General features: G+C 27.5%; 1 protein-coding gene across 1 annotated transcript in view; it reads left to right on the forward strand.

The window, feature by feature from the left end:
* Positions 1-19,000, forward strand: part of Acadvl (Acyl-CoA dehydrogenase very long chain) — a 104,974-nt gene that overhangs the window by 31,720 nt on the left and 54,254 nt on the right. Inside the window, exons 2-3 of the mRNA XM_075357294.1 lie at positions 5,191-5,398; positions 17,357-17,575. Coding sequence (XP_075213409.1) covers positions 5,191-5,398; positions 17,357-17,575 — 427 coding nt within the window. The remainder of the gene's footprint in view (positions 1-5,190; positions 5,399-17,356; positions 17,576-19,000) is intronic.

Below are 19,000 nucleotides of genomic sequence, written 5' to 3' on the forward strand. Positions count from 1 at the left end.
TGGAAATAATCTGGGTAATATGTACATTCTCTAGCGTTTTTGCTAAAAAGTTTATATTTTCCCAACGGTACATTAACACGTTGATGCCGGAGCGGTTTGTAAGATTTATATAGGGTGGGATTTTAAAAAAAAAAAGTTAAATAGGAAATTATCTGAAAATCGGGGATATAAACAAGAAGTGTCCTATAAAATGGCTTTTACTCCATATATACTCATAAAAATAAGTAGCATGGCTCATAATTCTATAATAAAGCTTATTAAAAATATTGCAATATTGTTAATCGACATTATAGTAAAAATTTATTTTGCACTATTTTTACCTGGGGTCAAAAAATAATTCTTTATTATCAAAAGTGCATATCACCGGTGGTACATTCTGGCGTTAACGTGTTAAATAAAACTGATACCATATAGATATTATATAAAGATAATATTTATTTATAAAATTCGAATTCTCTAATGTGAACGATGCCCTTGCATTCCCTTTGAAAGTAGGGGTAAATCGGGTTTGTATGATGCTGTTTTAACTAGACACGAATCTAAGTTCTCATCGATAAGCCTATTTCTTAATTTACTTTTGATAAAGTTTTGCTTGAAAATGATTGTTTGCATAAATATGTAGATCCAAACAAGCAAAGAACGCCAAACGCCAGTTTCTTCAATTGATCATATGAGTCGGAAATGCTTTTCCAGGAGTTAAAAATCAACATATCTTCTCTCCAGATCTTTTAAGGCAGAAAGCTTCTGCTGTAAACTTAGTTCACATTTATTTTTCTCCAATAGCTCTAGGTCTGCACACAACCGTTGGAATTTAGAGCTCCATGTTTCTTTATTTTTAAAATCCAGTAACTGCATCTCAAACCGTCCAATATCAATATTAAAGGGGGAGAAGTTTATTTCAGATACCGCTATATTCAGAGGTTTTATAACAAACAATAACGTCGCTTTTCTGTTTCTAAAATCCTTGAACCTATTGAGAAAGGCTTCTTTCATACTTAACAGTGTTGTTTTAAAATAACAGGTGTCAATATTAACCTTCTTTTCTCGACAATAACCTGATATGTATGGAAATTGATATAAGGTTTCTCTTTCAAAATCTTCTGCAAAGAGCGATAATTTATTTCGAATAAAATTACTTCTCCTAACATCGAAAAGATCGTGTTTCCTTTTCCTTGTAATTTATGATTAAGATGAGCAGTAACATCCACCATGAAATAAAATTTTTGGATCCATAGTTTATTAGTAAGCGCTGCGTAGTTTATATTGTTCTCGAAGAGAAACGCCTTTATTTCGGTAGACAGAGGAAGCAAAGCGTTTTAAAACATTATCTCGAGGTCCACCGGACCTTGTTGTGTAGCAAAAGATCCGCATATTCACTCTCTATCACAATTAAAAATTCTTTAAATTGGTGATGGTGAAGAGCTTTAGCTACGATAGAGTTGATAATATTAATCACAAATTCCATCACCTTGCAAAGATCTTCAGGAAACGTCTGTAAACATAGTGCTTCCTGATGAATGATACAATGGTAGGAAAGTATATCGTGATTAAATTTTTCCTTCATAACAGTTAAAAATCCGTTTATTGATCCCGTCATACTTTTCGCTCCGTCCGTTAAAATTGAGAAAATTTTTTTCAGATTGTATTTTATGCTTTTCAAAGCACTCAATCACGACATTTCCTGTATCAAGTCCTCGCGTTCGTCCTTTGAGTGGCAATAATCCCAAAAGTTCCTCTTTGGGGCCCGAAGTGGAGATATATCGTACAAAAAGGGAAACTTGTGCAGTGTCATTTATATCACAAGATTCGTCAACTGCTATTGATAAGCTTGTAACTGTTTTGAAATCTTCGATTTGTTGGCTTGTAATGTTCGCAGACATTTTTACTGTTCTGTCCTTCACTGTATTAGCGGACAAAGGTATCTTTCGAATTTTTAAAAGCTTTTATTTAACTCGCTTTAGGAATAATCAAATCTTGCAACTGCTATATATTTTGATCTATCGTATGGAAAATCAATGAAATTTGGTACACGTATGTAACTTCGATGACAATACAGCACTACGGGGTCGGAATTTGATATGACCCACCCCACACGTTACCCCTACTCTAAATTCATGCATTTAGTTGAAAATTTTCATTTCTCATGCACTATCGTATGAAAATGATTGAAATTTGGTACACGTTTGTAACTTCGATATGTAAAAATAAATATTTTTACTTTTTAAAGTCTTAAAAAAATTACAAAAATATATTTTAATAAATATAAAAAATTATTTTTTAAAAAAGCTTTTATTTAAATAATATTAATATTAACATTAATAAAAAAGGGAACAAATTAGAAAAATCCTCTAAAAATTAAAAAATAAGAATTAAATCAAATTGAGAATTTTAAACAAAAAAATATAATATATAACAAATATAAAAATGCACTAAAAAGTAAAAAATAAATCATATAAATATCTAATAAATAAAAAATAAATAAATGTAATAATTATTAAATTTTAAAATTAAAAGTAATGAAAATATTTAGTTAAATAAAAGCGTGGCGCAGTTTTTATAACAATTTTTTCGATTAAGTATTTATAGACATTTGCTGCATTTTAAAATATATTTTTTGTTTAATGAGGTTGTTTGATATATGTATATACTTTATTTATCTGTAATAAAATAATACAAGTTTTAATTCTTTGATGGTTCAAATTTGCACCGAGATGACCTTTAAGGGTTAATAAGATTAAAAATAAAAATTAAAAATTAAATTAAATCTTGCATAAAGTTATTACATGTTAACGGTAATCAGAAAAATTATTAATTATTATAATTGTAATCGTAATTATGAATATATTAAATAAAAATTCATAATTAATTGAAATGAAACTTTTAGCGGAAAGAGTGCGTTCAGTTTGGCTTAGATTACAAGCAGAATTCGAAGATGAACTTCAACTATGTGAGAACACGTACAAAGAAAGCGAGTGGGTGCATTTTTCCAGATTGTTACTTGTAGCTAGTCAACTGGAGAGGTTCCAGCAGACCTTTCCGCCTCCTCGCGTCGTTAATGAAAATGAAAATGAAGATTAACTGTTGTAAAAGTAAATGTTGTATTGTTTTAAATAAATTATAAAAACTGCTCCATGCTTTTATTTAACTAAATATTTTCATTACTTTTAATTTTAAAACTTATTAATTATTACATTTATTTATTTTTTATTTATTAGATATTTATATAATTTATTTTTTACTTTTCAGTGCATTTTTATATTTGTTAATATATTATATTTTTTTGTTTAAAATCCTCAATTTGATTTAATTCTTATTTTTTACTTTTTAGAGGGGTTTTCTAATTTTGTTTCCTTTTTTTTATTAATGTTAATATTAATATTAGTTAAATAATAGCTTTTTTAAAAAACAATTTTTATATGTAATCAAATATATTTTTGTAATTTTTTTCATTATGCCCTCCTTATTCTTAAAATCTGTAAATAACTTCTCAGAGGCACTTAAAAAACAACTCTTGATATATTCGCCATCCATGTATGGATTCCTCCTCTGAGCTATCTCCCGACTAATTACAAAACTTGCCAGATTGGCATTGTTAGAAGATTGAACCCAGTTATTAAAAATAAAAGATGATCTTTCATGTCCCCTTTGGAGCTCCTCAACCGCCTTCTTCCTTTCATCACCAACCGGGTATTTAATGCTAAATATTTCGTGCTTAATTGTAAAGTGTCTTTCTAAATTCGACCTTTTGTAATTTTCCAGTTTTTCTTGACAAATAAGACATGTAGAAAGACCATATGAGTTTTGGACTTATGCAAAGTTTTCAGTCCACTCCTCTTTGAATCCATGGTTTATCTTCAGTTTTTCCTTGCTTTTTCTTAGTACTTATTATGGGGTCTAGAAAATTTGCATTTTAAGTAAAAATAAACAATAAACACAAAATTACATCAAAACTAAAAAAAATCATTAAAACTCCATACAATATAAAGATGACAATATTAACTGTATTAAATATATACATAGCATAAGTAAACTATATATATATAATTTTGTGAATCTAAAATATAATATTTTTTACGTCACTCGAAAGATTTCCCGCATTATAAGTTAATTACAGGAATGTGAGACTGCAGGCAGAAGGTCAATTGAACTCATTTGCACAACTCACACAGGAAGCGCAAGCACTGTCTTCTTAAATCGAATAAAGATAAAACAATGTCTCTAAAAAAAATTGTACAAATGCTAACTTTTAATTGTTGAGGGATTGGTTCCAGCAAAAAAATTGAAACAAATAGTTGAAATACAATTCAGTACACAGTAAATTGAAAAATACAATGAACATACCATCAAGAGTGACTAACCGTGTTAATATTTAATTTTTAATCAAGCCTCTTTTCAAAAGACTTACTTACTTTTCAAACGGTTTACATTTCACTTTTAGGAGGATAGGTTTCTAAATTATTTTTTTCTAGTCTGCTCCAAAAATTTTGTGAAAGAGCCACAAAAATGTAATCAAAGAGCCACATGTGGCTCGCGAGCCACGGTTTGCCAACCCCTGTCTTATTACAACAATTACAAATATATTTTTGACTGAATGTGTTATAAGTGTACATCATTTTTGAACTAGGATTTTTATATTTATAAATAAAATGGTTCATAGAGCTTCTCTTAGGACAGTAATGGTTATGTAATTGTTTTTCAGAAAGAAATTTGTTTGTACAGACTTTGCAACGATAGGTATATCTAGCACGACATACTGTAATTTGTGTTGTTTGAAAGTTGCATTAGGGTTGAGTATCATGTCACAAATAGCATATACTATGAATATTTCATGTTGATAGCTTTGTTCAAACTACAATAGACCACATTTTATTAAATTTTTGTTAACTTATAATTAAAAAATAAAAAACACTTAGTGATATATATTAAATCACGTTCTCCTAATTTATTAAATTAAACTATTTAAAAAAGTTACCAACCTATTTAACTCGTATCAAATTCAGATTTAATTTTGTGCTAATGTTTTTAAACAGTCAAAATATTTTTTCTACTTATTTTTGTACTACAGAGAATCAGGAATTTTTAAATTGACACTAAATTATGAGAAAAAACTTAAGTTTATTAATGTTATTTTATTGCATTTAAATTTTTTTTGATAATTTTTATGTTTAATTTTATATTTTTCTTTTTTAGGTACTTGGCTACTGCAGCTGCAGTAAAACGTGCAGATGAACAGAAACCTGATAAATCAAAGGAACCAAAAGAATCACAATCATTCACGATGAATCTCTTTAGAGGTCAACTTCAAACTAATCAAGTCTTTCCGTTTCCTGAAGTATTAAGTGAAGAGCAAACTGATACTCTGAAAATGTTAGTTGATCCTGTATCAAAGTTTTTTGAGGTCAGTATAAAGTTAAAAGAAAAGTATTGTTGGATTATATAAGTTAAAGTTCTATAATTATTATTAGTTATGTTGTACAACTCTTGTCTCACTTTTTCATTGCCTGGCAAAATCCTTGTATTGCATGCTGGTTGCTTTAGAAAAAAAGTAAGCAAATATATTTTGGTTAAACTGTAGTTTTATTTTATTATTATTTTAAGTAACTTTAAACATCACACTATAATTTTACACTTTAATTATTTATTATATTGTTTATAAAATAGATTTAGATTCATTTTAGTTTGATTATAATTTAGGATCCTAATTAATCTTGACTCTTTAAATATTTAATAAAGACTAAAACAGAATATGTTCGTTAAATAATTTTTTATAAGAATAATAAGACTAGCCTACAGGTGTACAAAAGAACTCTTTACATAATAAAAGAGAAATCTGCATGATTTCATATTTGAACAAATGTCTTTTTTCATCCAGAAATTGGATTTCCTTTTTTTCTTGCTGAAAGAAGGGTATGCATCTGTTTTTTTTAAATTTAAAACTTTGTATACTTGTTGAATTTCAGGAATTTGTACAAAGATCACTTGAAATGTACTTCAAGTAATGAGTATAAACTAATCATATTCAAAGTTGAAATGAGAAGTTGCATAAAGTTTTTTGTTCTGTTTACAAAATGTTTTTATCTTTTTATTAAACAATTCAGTTTAATAAATTCATTTATTCAGTCTATTTTTTGATGTACATTGTTTATGTTGTAAATTTCTTAGAATTAAAGTTAAATCTTGTTCTCTTCCAAATTATATGTACTTAGATTTTATGTATTTGAAGAACTTAAAATTCTTTTTCAATGAGTGACATATTTCCTACCTTTTTTTTTGTTTGTTTAACCTCCGGGTCCGCAGTCAAGCAATTCTTTCTGCAGAGGATGAGATGAGTGTTTTGTAGCGTGTGTGAAAAATGGCATGCCTGACTGGGATTCAAACCCAGGACCTCTGGGTGAAAGGCCGAGACACTACCACTCATGCCACGGAGGCCGGCCAGTTTTTTCCACCTGTAAAAATATATTTATGATTTAGAGTGCTTTTATATAAATACTAATGCATAGAAATGAATGTTAGTTTGGGTTAAAGTTTCTGTAATATATAAATGGAATATTACTCACTGATTCATTCATCTATATTCTGCTGTTTTCCAAGTAGCATATTGAAATACAGCATAATCATTCTTTAGGAAAAGCAAGTATTATTTTTACAACCTATAAACAAAGTAAATATATCTATTTACAACCTAAAAAATATATCTAACCTTAATATATATATTTTTACAACCTAAATGTTTAACAATGTTTTGTCAGGTGAAAAAATAAACAAATTCAAATTACAAATTTCTTTCAGTTAGTTTAATTTATAAAAATCGTTTAGTTTATTTTTCTTTAATAACGTGTTGAACATGGGTAATAGAAGTTTTATTCATATTTTGTTTTTTTAAAATTGATTGATGATGATGTTGATTGACTGAATATAACTTTATAGTTCAATGTTCTGCTGTCATTCAGGAGTAGTGATAGATGATGGTAAACCGGGTGCTGGAACAGTGATAAATTAAACATTTTGCACATATTTCTCATTATGCATAAGTTGTAGACCTACTACCTTGCCCTTAACATTTATCACATTTTTTATTTGCAGAATTCAGTTACTTGATAAAAATAATGCAGTTAAAAGTTTCCATTTACTGGCACTGTAATAAAATGTTTTTCTGAGATCTTACGTAAATCAATGTCATACCACTTCCAAACAGTAGACATATTCTTTGATCCCAATACTGCAGATTATTCAGAAGTTTCACTATATTAAGATTGAAGATTTGAAGATTTTATAATAAATATTAAATATATTTAAAATAAAGTGAATTTTTGTGTAGTTTGTTATTGAATAAATGAATTAGTCATTGATTAAGTATGTTTAAAACAAACATATAATTATCTACTAGTCCTGTTACAATTATGTATTTGCTTATATCAATTTATTCCTACCGTGTATTGTACTTTATTTGGGAATTACTAACCTTTATTTTGTTCTCATTAAAAAAAGTTTTTTTTACTAAGTTTGTAAAAATAATTTGAAGGTCACGTATTCTCAAAATCCCAGTTGATACTTTTGGGAAAATTGTTAAATTCATTTGAAAAGAATTGATGAAAATCAGTTGTGAAAACACAACTGATTTTCATCAGTTGTGTTTAGGCATTATATCTAATTTGGGATATGGAAAAGGGCTAATTGGAGTAGCCATAAAATATTTGATCAATTTTTCAGCTATAACAGCATACCATGAAATTTCTGTACTTTGTCCAGATAAAGCTGAAGAACCTTTTGGTTTTATTTCCCAACCCACTTTCAGTTATCACTTTAAAACTTCAAAAATCACCTAAATGAAGGTTTTTATTACTATTACATAATGTTTATAAATCTTATTGTTTTAATAGGTGAAGTATATATAAACATAATTATTAAAAAACTGATAAAACCTGTATTGAAGAAATATCTTTCGTTTAGACCATTTAACTTAATTTTTGCTTTGTAGTTGTAATTATATACATTGTATTTGATCAAGTCACAAAAAGCACTTTAAATTTAACATACAAGTATTACTACTAGCTTTTTACTAGGTATATTTAAGTTATTAACAATTTTAATGCTAACAACTTTAACCATGATTTATCTATAAATTCTTCTGTTATTATAAATTAAAAAATTTGTTTAATAAATGTAAAATTATCTTTATTTATACTTTTTAAATACTTTTGTGTCACCCAAGGCAAGATAATAACATTTTGTGTAGTAGATTATTAATTATCTTTTTATGAGTAAAATAAACAAATTTTCAAATATTAAATCAGTCTGACTACTCAATAATCATAAATAACTTTAATTTTTTTTTAGGTGAATGAAACGTGTGGTGATTTTTTAACACTATTATATTAACTCACTCTTGGATTATGAATGTGAGATTCTGGTACAGAACCTTTCAGTCAAATTTTGAAGCACTTCTGCTTATCTATTCGCTCTGAAATTTTGCATACAGGTTTGCTCCTGATGATAACACAATTTAGCAACATTTTCAAGTCACTAAGATGTGTTAATTAACCTAACTTAAACTAGTGTCACACGCTAGCTGATAACACAGTTCATTCAAGAATCGTGTACAAATAATGATACTGTTACTTTTTTGGGAACGGTTTTTGATAATGTTTATATTTAGATATATATAAATATTTCAGTCTGTGATTGAAATATTTACTTGAAAAATAGTCCTTTTATAATTGTAATAGCTTAACGGTAAATATCTGCTATTTTTTCTTATATAAATGTTTACTTTAGAACAATAATAATATGGCACATTCATAACCTTTTTAAATTTTCCAGGTTGTAATTTAGTTAATGAACATTTTGAAAATGAAAATTTCTTAACCAAATTAAATTACAGTTATAGAAATTTGCACTTCCCCATTTTTTTTTCAGATAAAAATTTAAGAATGATTTATTATAAGTAGCCTTTTGAAAAAAAAAAATTGCGTTTTATCTGTACTTCAGAATAACGCTACTTTTATGCCTTTGATCGATTTCAATGTATTTTAGAAAATTTTACTACTATACTCTTGTCTGTGGTATTGAAAATTGGAGTCAACTTCGAAAGATCACTCAAACCTATGCGCTTAGCGCAGCAGCTGTAAAGTATAGACTTATGAAGACTAAAAAGTAGAAAATAAAAAATAATTTTAGGATGGTATCTCAGAATGGATTTGACAACAAGCTTTTGATGGTGATATGTAAGATTATGTGAAAGTCATAGCTACAAATTAAAAATTTGATTTTTTTGCCAATTTTTTCACATGCATGATGAATGACCTAAAGAGTGAAGAGCAGAGATTTATACTTTGACATGAGCTCCCCACTTTTTAAGCCACTCATCATATATATGAAAAAATTGGCAAAAACATCAAATTTTTGTGACTTTCACATAGTAGTTTTAAAAAAGTATTTTTATATATTTTTTATTAATATAAAAAACAAGTGGTATTAACGATGAAAATTTTGAAGCAGAAATGAAATAATTTAGAATAATAAATAATCTGGATTAATTTTTAAACTGTTAAATTGTTTCTAAATTGTTAAATAATTTTAAAACCAGTAAGGAATAGTGTTATAATTTTGATTAAAAAATGACAGCAATAATCAGATTCATTGAATGATAAAAATGGGATCATATATTAAAATCAGTAAAAACTTATTCTTGAAACTAATATTATTTATAGCTGCAATAATGTTTTTAGGAATGAAAAGAGATTAATTACTTTTTACCCAATAATACCCGAAATTGTAATGTTTCCCTAAAATACACAAACCATTATATTGTGAACATTCATAACTGAAATAAATTGTACAATCTATTATTAAGCAAAACTATTATTGTAGGAATTCAGAACTTTACTTCAGCTGTATTTTTTCTGTTGATCAATGATCATTTAACTCAGCTCATTCAATGTGTACTATTTATTTATAAAAAAATACACTTTTGGATTTTTACAACTATCTGTAAAATGTTGATGGTTGTCATCAACCTACAACCGTGTTGATGTATTGCATAATTGTTTGTTTTATAGATTAGCCCTTTTTTTGCTTCATGTTCCCTTGTGGTGGGATGTTCACTGATTGCAATTAAATACTACGAATCTTTTTTTGTGACTGTAAAATTAAGAATAGTGTTTTTATTTTTAAGTCACTGAAAAAAATTATTTTTTTTTTTTAGTTCATGTAATATTGAAATATTACCAGCACAGATGTGTAGAATGAGGAAGTTACATGATTATTGATCAACTGAAAATATATAATTTAGGTAAAGTCCTGAATTCCTATAATAGTTTTGCTTGATAATAGGTTGGATCATTTATTTCAGTTATGAATGTTCATATTTGACTAACTAGTTTTTGTATTCTTATAAAAAGTACAGTTTTGTTTATTTCTGGATCAGAAGTAATTAATTTATTTTTGTATGTTTAAAAAATTATTGCAGCTATTATTAACAATTTGCTTAGTTGCTCGAATAAAATCAGGAAGAGGGAATTTTAGTGATTTTAATATATGATTCTGTCTATCATTCAAAGAATTCTGTTGTTGTAATAATTTTTAATCATAATTACAACAGCATTACCCTTATTGGTTTTAAAATAAGAATTAACCACATTCTTAAGTTCATAGGTGTGTTATATATTTTGATTTTCTATTCAATTTATCTTTTTATTAATTTCATTTTAACTGTTGAAATGATTATTAAAATATTGAAATAAACATGAGTTAACTTATGTTCTGTTGGTGAAAACAGTTCTTGAGCGTAATGATAGTTGATTTATTGCAAATAGCACAAACTTATAAAAAACCTAATTATTTTGTAGTTTCTTTTTAAAAAATATTTAAAATGTTAGAAATTAACAGTTTGAAATCTAGATCAGATCAATATTTCCCAAATTGTGGTCCACAGATTCCTGGGGGTCACGAGAGATTGAAAGGGGGTCTGTGGGACTATTTTATTTTCATTAAACTTTATCTTATCATGTTGCTCAAATCTAGGATATTTGTAATATTACATTTCAGGCTCTCAAGGTCACTGGTTTAAGTATAATTTAACACAAGTGTTGGTACTGTTACTACTTCCCTTTGTGAATAAGATGTGAATAACCTTTAAGTAGGTTTTTACAAGTGCATTTTCTTCTGACTCGTAAATTCTATCTCAAATGCTTGTCAGGATGGATTGTCTTTTTTACCCCTTTCTAGTGATATTGCTGAAAGTACAGTTGAACATCATTGGTGTCTCAACTATGTCTCTATTTTCTAATTTGTCCTGAAAGAAATGATTGAATGAAAACTCCCTTTCTTGACTGAGAATAGGAACTTCCATCTGTCGAAGAACAACTTATCAAGCTGTACTTGACATTCAGAATTCAAGATTCTACATTCAAAATGCTGTTCCCTTCATTACAGTTATTTTAGTTTGGTTCCACTCTAAGGCTGTTTATCCTGAAATTTCTAAAAGAACTGCAAGATGTCTTTTACCATTTTCCTTTACATATCTGAGCGAGACAATGTTTCTCATCTTGTACATATGGAAAACAATTACAAGAATAGACTTAATGTGGAGCCAGATCTTCATCTGAAATTATCCAGATTTGATTCAGACATATGGAATTTGACGTCTAAAAAACACTTATCAGCCATCCAGTAGGTTAGTATTGAAATCCTAATATTAGACATAACTGGTATGATTGTATTTTTCAGAATATCTCCATTTATAACAATATTGCATTGTCATAAATGACACATTTAGTATTGTAAAATTGTATTTAATCACTTAATTTTTATGATTTGAAAAATATATTTAAAAAATAATTTTTGATTTAATAGTGGGCTGCAGTAAAATAACAATTGCCACAGGGAGTCTGCAACATAAGAAAGGTTGGGAAAAATTGATCTACATTATTTAAAGAAAGCAACCGGGTTCGTCTAGTGGTGTACGTGTCTTTGCAAATTAGCTGATTTCAAAGTTGAGAGTTCAAACGTTCAAATCTTAGTAAATGCAGTTAATTACTTTTATATGGATTTAAATACTAGATTGTGGTTACTAGGTTCTCTTTGATGGTTGGGTTTCAATTAACCACACATCTCAGAGATATTCGATCTGCGACTGTACATGACTACACTTCACTTACACTCATACATATCATCCTCATTCATCCTCTGAAGTAATACCTGACGGTGATTCCTGGAGACTAAACAGAAAAAAAAAATTATTTAAAGAAACATCTGTAAAAATAATTCTATTCTTTGTATAGAAATATAAAACAAGTCAGTATTAAAATGGCATATAAAATATTAGATTTATTTTAAAAATAAATAAAGTTAATAAAATTTTCATTTAATGTAATAAGATTTTAAATGTAAAAGTGTAACCTAAAAGTTGGTATTAAGGAAACGATAAGAAAAGAGTTAATAAAACATTTCTTTTTACATAGAGCTGAAATATGTAAATCTTCAATACTATTTGAATTATGATACTATGCAATAGCAATCTTTTTATAGGCCAAAGTGAGGTTAGTAAAATTAATGCTTGATATCCAATACCTTTATTGAAAATATAGTTCTAGTTGTGACTATATCAATGCTATAAATAATTTTAAACATGGATTGGATTGAATTCTGTTAGAACCAAATGACATATCTGAAAAGGTAGAACATCAATAGTGTCATATCTGTTCCTGGTGGTCACTAGAGTCTGCTGTTAGATGTGATCACAGTTCTTATGAGTAATTATAACAGTGTATCTCTTTTTTAGCTAATACATAATTTCACATTTATTATGATCTTCCAAAAGCATCATTACCTGTGATCATACTGTCCTTTTGCTGATGATACAAACCTTTCTTTTCCTTGGAGTGGTGGTCAAATTTAATGTTTCTTAAACAGTTTTTAAAATTTACTATGACAATAAGATCTTACTAATGATGTGCTAATAAGATTCAGAGTATGTTATATTCTTGACATTATTTTATGTGGCTGAAAGCTTGATTTTGTAACCTCTAAAATTTCTTGGTTATGAATATTGACTCAACAATCTCCACACATTGTATAAGAGGTTTAGTCTTCTTGTAACTTCAATATTCTTCTGACTTAACATTATTATTAATTGTATTGTATTCTTTGAAGCAGTTCTTCACGTGCATTTGATATCTTTAAAATTCTGAAGTAGGCAATAAGAAAAATCACAGAGACGACTCATGTAGGAAGAAATTTAAGGAATGTTTATAGCCCATTTGTAATTTTAAGTGAATCTTTAGAATAATTTATTCTACCTTTGTTAAATTTAAATTAATTTTGACATTGCTTTTTTTATTTATTTATGTTTTGTGATATTTTAATAAATTTTTTAAATAATTACTTTTAGTTACACATTATCACCAATAAAAGAAGAGATCAATAAAAATTTTCTCAGTGTTAACAGCTACTTTCTCAGTAAAACTAATAACATAAGTCATGTAAAGACAAGACTTTAATATCCTCTATATGAGATTATTATTATAATTGGCTTCATTTGTTTTTTCTGAGCATTCCCATCGTAAAGCTTCTGTAAGTGTTCCATTTTGTGTATATATTTTGTGTTTGGTTTTGATCTACTGGATATGTATGTTGTTCATAGGATGTACTTTCTCCATGGTAACTCATGGTTTTATATCTACATTTATAATTGAGATTTTTTTTAAGAAAACAAGCACTATAATAGTCATCATAAAAGAAAAAGCTTGTTTTTTTTATTTTAAAATTATAGAACATTTTTGCATACCATATCAAAACTTTTTAAATTCTGTATTATTGTTGGAGTAACAATTTATTTGAAATTATAAACTGTTAGAAATCATAGAAAATGAATACATTTACTCTTATTTTATTGGTTTTCCTGCTAATTCAGTTTCAATGTGTTGTAACATTATTTAAAAAAGGTACATTAGAAATTAGCATTAAATTGTATAACTTTCCGGCTACACCAGTCAAGTTATATAATTCATCTTTGAAAAACTTTCTGGCAAAAACTGCAATAGTTAGGAGAAAGACAACATACAAAATATTAACCAAAAATGTCCATTTAGCTAGCTTCATTTGTTTATTCATCAACATAAAAAATACATGTAGGGTAAAAAATGTTAATGTTATTGATTTTATAGATTTAGAAAAAAAAATATTTTTATTAAATGTAAAAATTACTTGTTTATTTGTTGTATTCTTTAATTTTTGAAATCAAGATGCTCACCAAAATAGAGCCATAATAAAAGTTTTTAATACTATATTAGCATCACAGTTTCAAAGAAGTATGTTTTTGATGTTTCAGAAATTTAGAGCTCATGCAGCAGGGGACTTTTTTAATAATTAAAATATTTAATAAAATTGAAAACAAAGTTTAAAAATTTTTTCAATTTATTTTTTAATTTGGTAGCTCCCAAATTAGGGGAGGTGTATTAAGTTACTTTGGAGACTTTTTTTACTTTAAATTAAAAATCTTAAATTGTAAAGAAATTTTTTTTCATTTTGGGGGCTCCCATATTCAAGGAGAAGCTTTCAGGTAAAATTAATTTTTAAGAAAATATTCCCCAAGTGGTGATATAAATTAAAAATTTTTTTTTAAAATTGTTTCAAAAATACTAGTACAAATACTAGTACAGTCATAATTTTAAATAATTTTCTGGGGAAAGGGTGAAAATTTTTCGTTAATTTTTTTTAAAAGAAATATGAAGAGTAAGGTATAAAAAATTAAGATTTTTACATTTTAAATTCAATGGGCAGCTTGCAAGGTGAATTTAAAGAAAAATGTTTAATTAAAAAAGTATTTTTTATTTTTACATACCATTGGATTAGGATGGACAAAAAATTTTTACAGTGGTTTGAAGACCTATTGATGTAGAAAATATGGATGCAAAAAATTCCTCCATTAACTCCGTACCTGAAACAAGATACAGCTAAAAAAAGAAAAATATGTAGTTAAATTTGGGAGGGGGTTAATATTAAATAACAAATAAAGAAACTTCAACTTTTGTAAGTAAAATATTTTACCAAAGTGCCCAGTAAAGATTTGAAATTTTATCCAGTTTTTTTGCAAAAAGTTTAATACATTCTTTCTCTCTAGAGACAGTAATCGTCTACCAAATTTGAAGAAAATCGGTCTACAGGGTTCGAAGTTATAAGACCAAATACTGGCCAACATACATATCACATCCTTCTTATAAAAATAGAGATTTTGGACTTGACCATTGGAATAATGTTTTTTCACAGATTATTTAAAATTTATTATTTTTTTAAATATCTTTTTACAGCACAGAACTTAAAAAAAAGTAATTCTTTTTTACTGATCTATATACTTTATCATTATTGGTATAGCAGAATACATTGCTATAGCTGGAAAAGTAAAATTGCTACTTTTTCTTTTGGTAAACTAGGAAAGTTTTTTTTGCAGAAGTACATGTTTTTATAACATTATTACAATATTTATTTAGTTTGATCATTTTAGTTAATATGGGATGAAAAACAATTTTTTCAGCATTGTAAAGAAAATAAGAATTTTCATTAAAATTGTTTGGAAATCTTGGCCTTCAGTTTAAAAATGCACAGTTATTTCATATACGTGTAGAACAGAGTACAGACCTTTTAATTACTTGTAGTTGTTGTTTTTCTGTAGAAGTGACTAATGACACTGTTAATTTAATTACAACTTTTAAAAGAAAACTAACAACTAACTAATTATAGTTCAATTTAATACTTTTGAAATTTAACTTAACTCTCATAAATAAATAATTATAATAAATTAAATTTCTTAAACATGATTTCCGCTGATAATTTTTTTAATAGAAAAAAAAAATAATTAAAAATTTTTATATCCACCTTACTAGAAAAAATATATGTTTTCTCAAGATCTTTCGATTTGTTTCAAACCATCATCAGGAGATAAAAATATTATAAGTCAAAAATTAAAATAATTACAGTCATGATTGTTTGAATCTCAAAAATATAATACTATACTTTAATATAATAATAAACTTATAATATACTATACTTATACTTTTGACCTACAAACTGACTCTGTAATTATTCTAATTTTTGATGTATTATATTATTTTTATCTCTGATGATGGTTTGAAATAAACTGAAAGATCTCAAGAAAACACATCTTTTTAGCTGGTAAACAATTTTTTATTCAATTTTTTTTTTTTTCTTTCGAATAGCCCATTTAGAGGGCACGCTTAATCAACTTTTTAGCCCATGCTTCTTTCATTTTTCTAGAGTGTTGTTTTTTGTCTTCTTGAGTCCATTTTCTCCCTCTTCTACAAGTGAGTTTTTTCCTCTCCTGAAACTCTAATTCCTGTTTTGTTTTTCTGAATGTTGCTCTGTCTTTTAAAATGTCTGAGTCTATTGAATTGTTTATTAGGTCATTGTCTATTTCTTTAAGCCAGGTTATCTTGTTCTTGTGAGTGAGTGTTTAGTAGGGTGAAGATCTGTTTTGTTAGTCTGGTGTTCTCCATTCTGTATATGTGTCCATAGAATTGCAGCTTCTTTTCCTGATTACATCTGTTACTTTTTCTATTTTGGAATATTGCTCTAGGTTTGATCTTTGTTTATAATCTAGTCCTGTGTTGTTTTTTGGGCCTAATATTTTCCGTAAGATTCTTCTCTCTACGTCCTGTACTTTATGTAATTTCAGCGTTTCTGCCATATATAGTACTTCTGGTCTAACTACTGTTTGGTATTCCAGGAAAGAGATTTCTTGTTGTAGGTATTTTCTTTGTGATATTGTATGCTCTTTCTATTTTGAGTAATCTGTTTTCTAGAGCTATTTTTTCACTATTGTTTTGTGTTATCCATTCTCCTAGGTATTTAAAACTGTCAGTTCTAGCTATTTTAAGATGTTGTGGCGCGTTCTTGTTGTTTGTAATGTATTGTGTTTTCTCAAAGGAGGTCTTTAAGCCAGCCTTAGCTGCTTTTCTTTGGAGTTTGTTATTTGTTCTTGCGCATGTTCTATTGTATCGGTGATTAACGCCATATCATCAGCGAAAGCTAAGCAGTCTATTTATTTATTTTTATATTCTAATTAAATTTTATATTCTATTTTAATTATTTTTTATTCTGTTGTAATAAATTAACCGTAACAATACTTAAGTTTTAAATGAATGAGTGTACTTACTTGGTACTGGATGTATTTTTTTCTATCAGTTTTTTTTGTACCATGATAAAATATATCTGAAAACATTTTAAAAGTAATTTTGAGGAAACTTTTATTACTATTTTACAATGTTTATTCTAGCATGTAGCAATTAGTGTCCATAATTATTGAATGCTATTCAAATTTTAATATTATGAATTTTTTTAGGATGTTAATGATCCAGCAAAGAATGATGCAAATGAGAGGGTAGACGAACGCACATTAGAAGGTCTCTGGGAGCTTGGAGCATTTGCTCTGCAGGTTCCACAAGAACTGGGTGGACTAGGTTTAAACAATACTCAGTATGCTCGTCTTGTTGAAATTGTTGGTGCCAATGATCTTGGTGTTGGAATAACATTAGGAGCTCACCAGTCCATTGGTTTCAAGGTAGTAAAATAATTTACTGCTTTAAATATGTTACCATAGGATTTATTTACTTACTCTTGAATTCTTACTGCAACCACATCAGGATAATATTTTTGAAGATTTGAAAAAAATAAACTGTAAATATTGCCAAAAACATAATTACTGTTTTCTATGATCAAGTGATGCATATCTTTTGGAAAATTTCCTAATGTTTTAATATTTACAAAATTAAAATAGAACAGTATAACATGATGTATGATTTATTACATATTACTTTAGGCCAAATATTATTATATATAAAGTATGTTTTCTTGTAGTAATGCATGGAACAGAGTCAAATTAAATAACATTGGTGATTGGTGTGGACTTTAGTCCAGAGAATTGAAATTCCTAACAGCAGTGAAAGAAAAATGAGAAAAAACAGGTTGAAAAATATGAATATAAAATAATTTTAAGAAAGTGATTATAATGGAGAGAGTTGGATGATGAGATGATCTCATCATCCAACATTCTCTCAATATGGTACAACATATTGAGAGAATGTTTGAGGAAAGATTATCAAGACGAATGGGGCAGCTGAGATGCATGGAGAAGGAGCTGTTGGATGCCCGAGTGCAGTTTGTTTGGAGAATATGTAGAGTAATACAGAGAGAAGATGCATTTTGCAGCATGTGAAAGAGGAGAAATTGCAAGCTTAGTGTGTAACCAAATAGGATACATGTTGGTACATATAGGGTATGTATGTCTTGCTGCTTCATGAAATTAAGTAATAAAAATGTGTGATATGGAATCAGTATTAGGTGTGCAATAGAAAACTAATGAAGTTCTGATTATTTTATTTACTTGTAGTATTACTATTAAGCTTTTTAAATTTTATTAGAATAAGGAAAATTTCAACTAAGAAAGTATAATATTCAACTTCCATCTGGATTTAAGAAAATGAAAATTTTATGACAGTACAGATATACCTAAGAGACATCTCAACTCAACATGGGGTGTTTTTTTATAGCTATCAGATATGAAAAACAAGTCCTGGATCTGAATCCAGATACCAAAGGTCAACCAAAATGAGACAAATAACCTTACCTGAAAGACTGCTTTAGGGCCCTCACTAAGAAGTGGATACAAATTTCATCCTAGATTTTTGGGAGTATTTTCACCTAAGATAAGAGCAGTACATTAATGATTCCATCAAATAGCTGAAATATATTCTATAAGAAATTGTTTTAGAAAAGTTTACTTAGCTTTTTTTTCAATACAAGCTACTTAAATAAAGGTTCAGGCTCTCTTATGGAAAATCTCATCCGTTCCAAGAACTGTGAGATGTGTGGCAATATCCAATTTTACTATCATTCATCTAGATCCCTTCTAGAAGCTGTTAAATTTCTAATATTATAATAATAGAAATGTTTGATTAACTGCCAATAGAGCATATTTAACTATTTA

This window comes from Lycorma delicatula, chromosome 1 (genome assembly GCF_047948215.1).
Source record: "Lycorma delicatula isolate Av1 chromosome 1, ASM4794821v1, whole genome shotgun sequence".
Classification (NCBI taxonomy): Eukaryota; Metazoa; Arthropoda; class Insecta; order Hemiptera; family Fulgoridae; genus Lycorma; species Lycorma delicatula.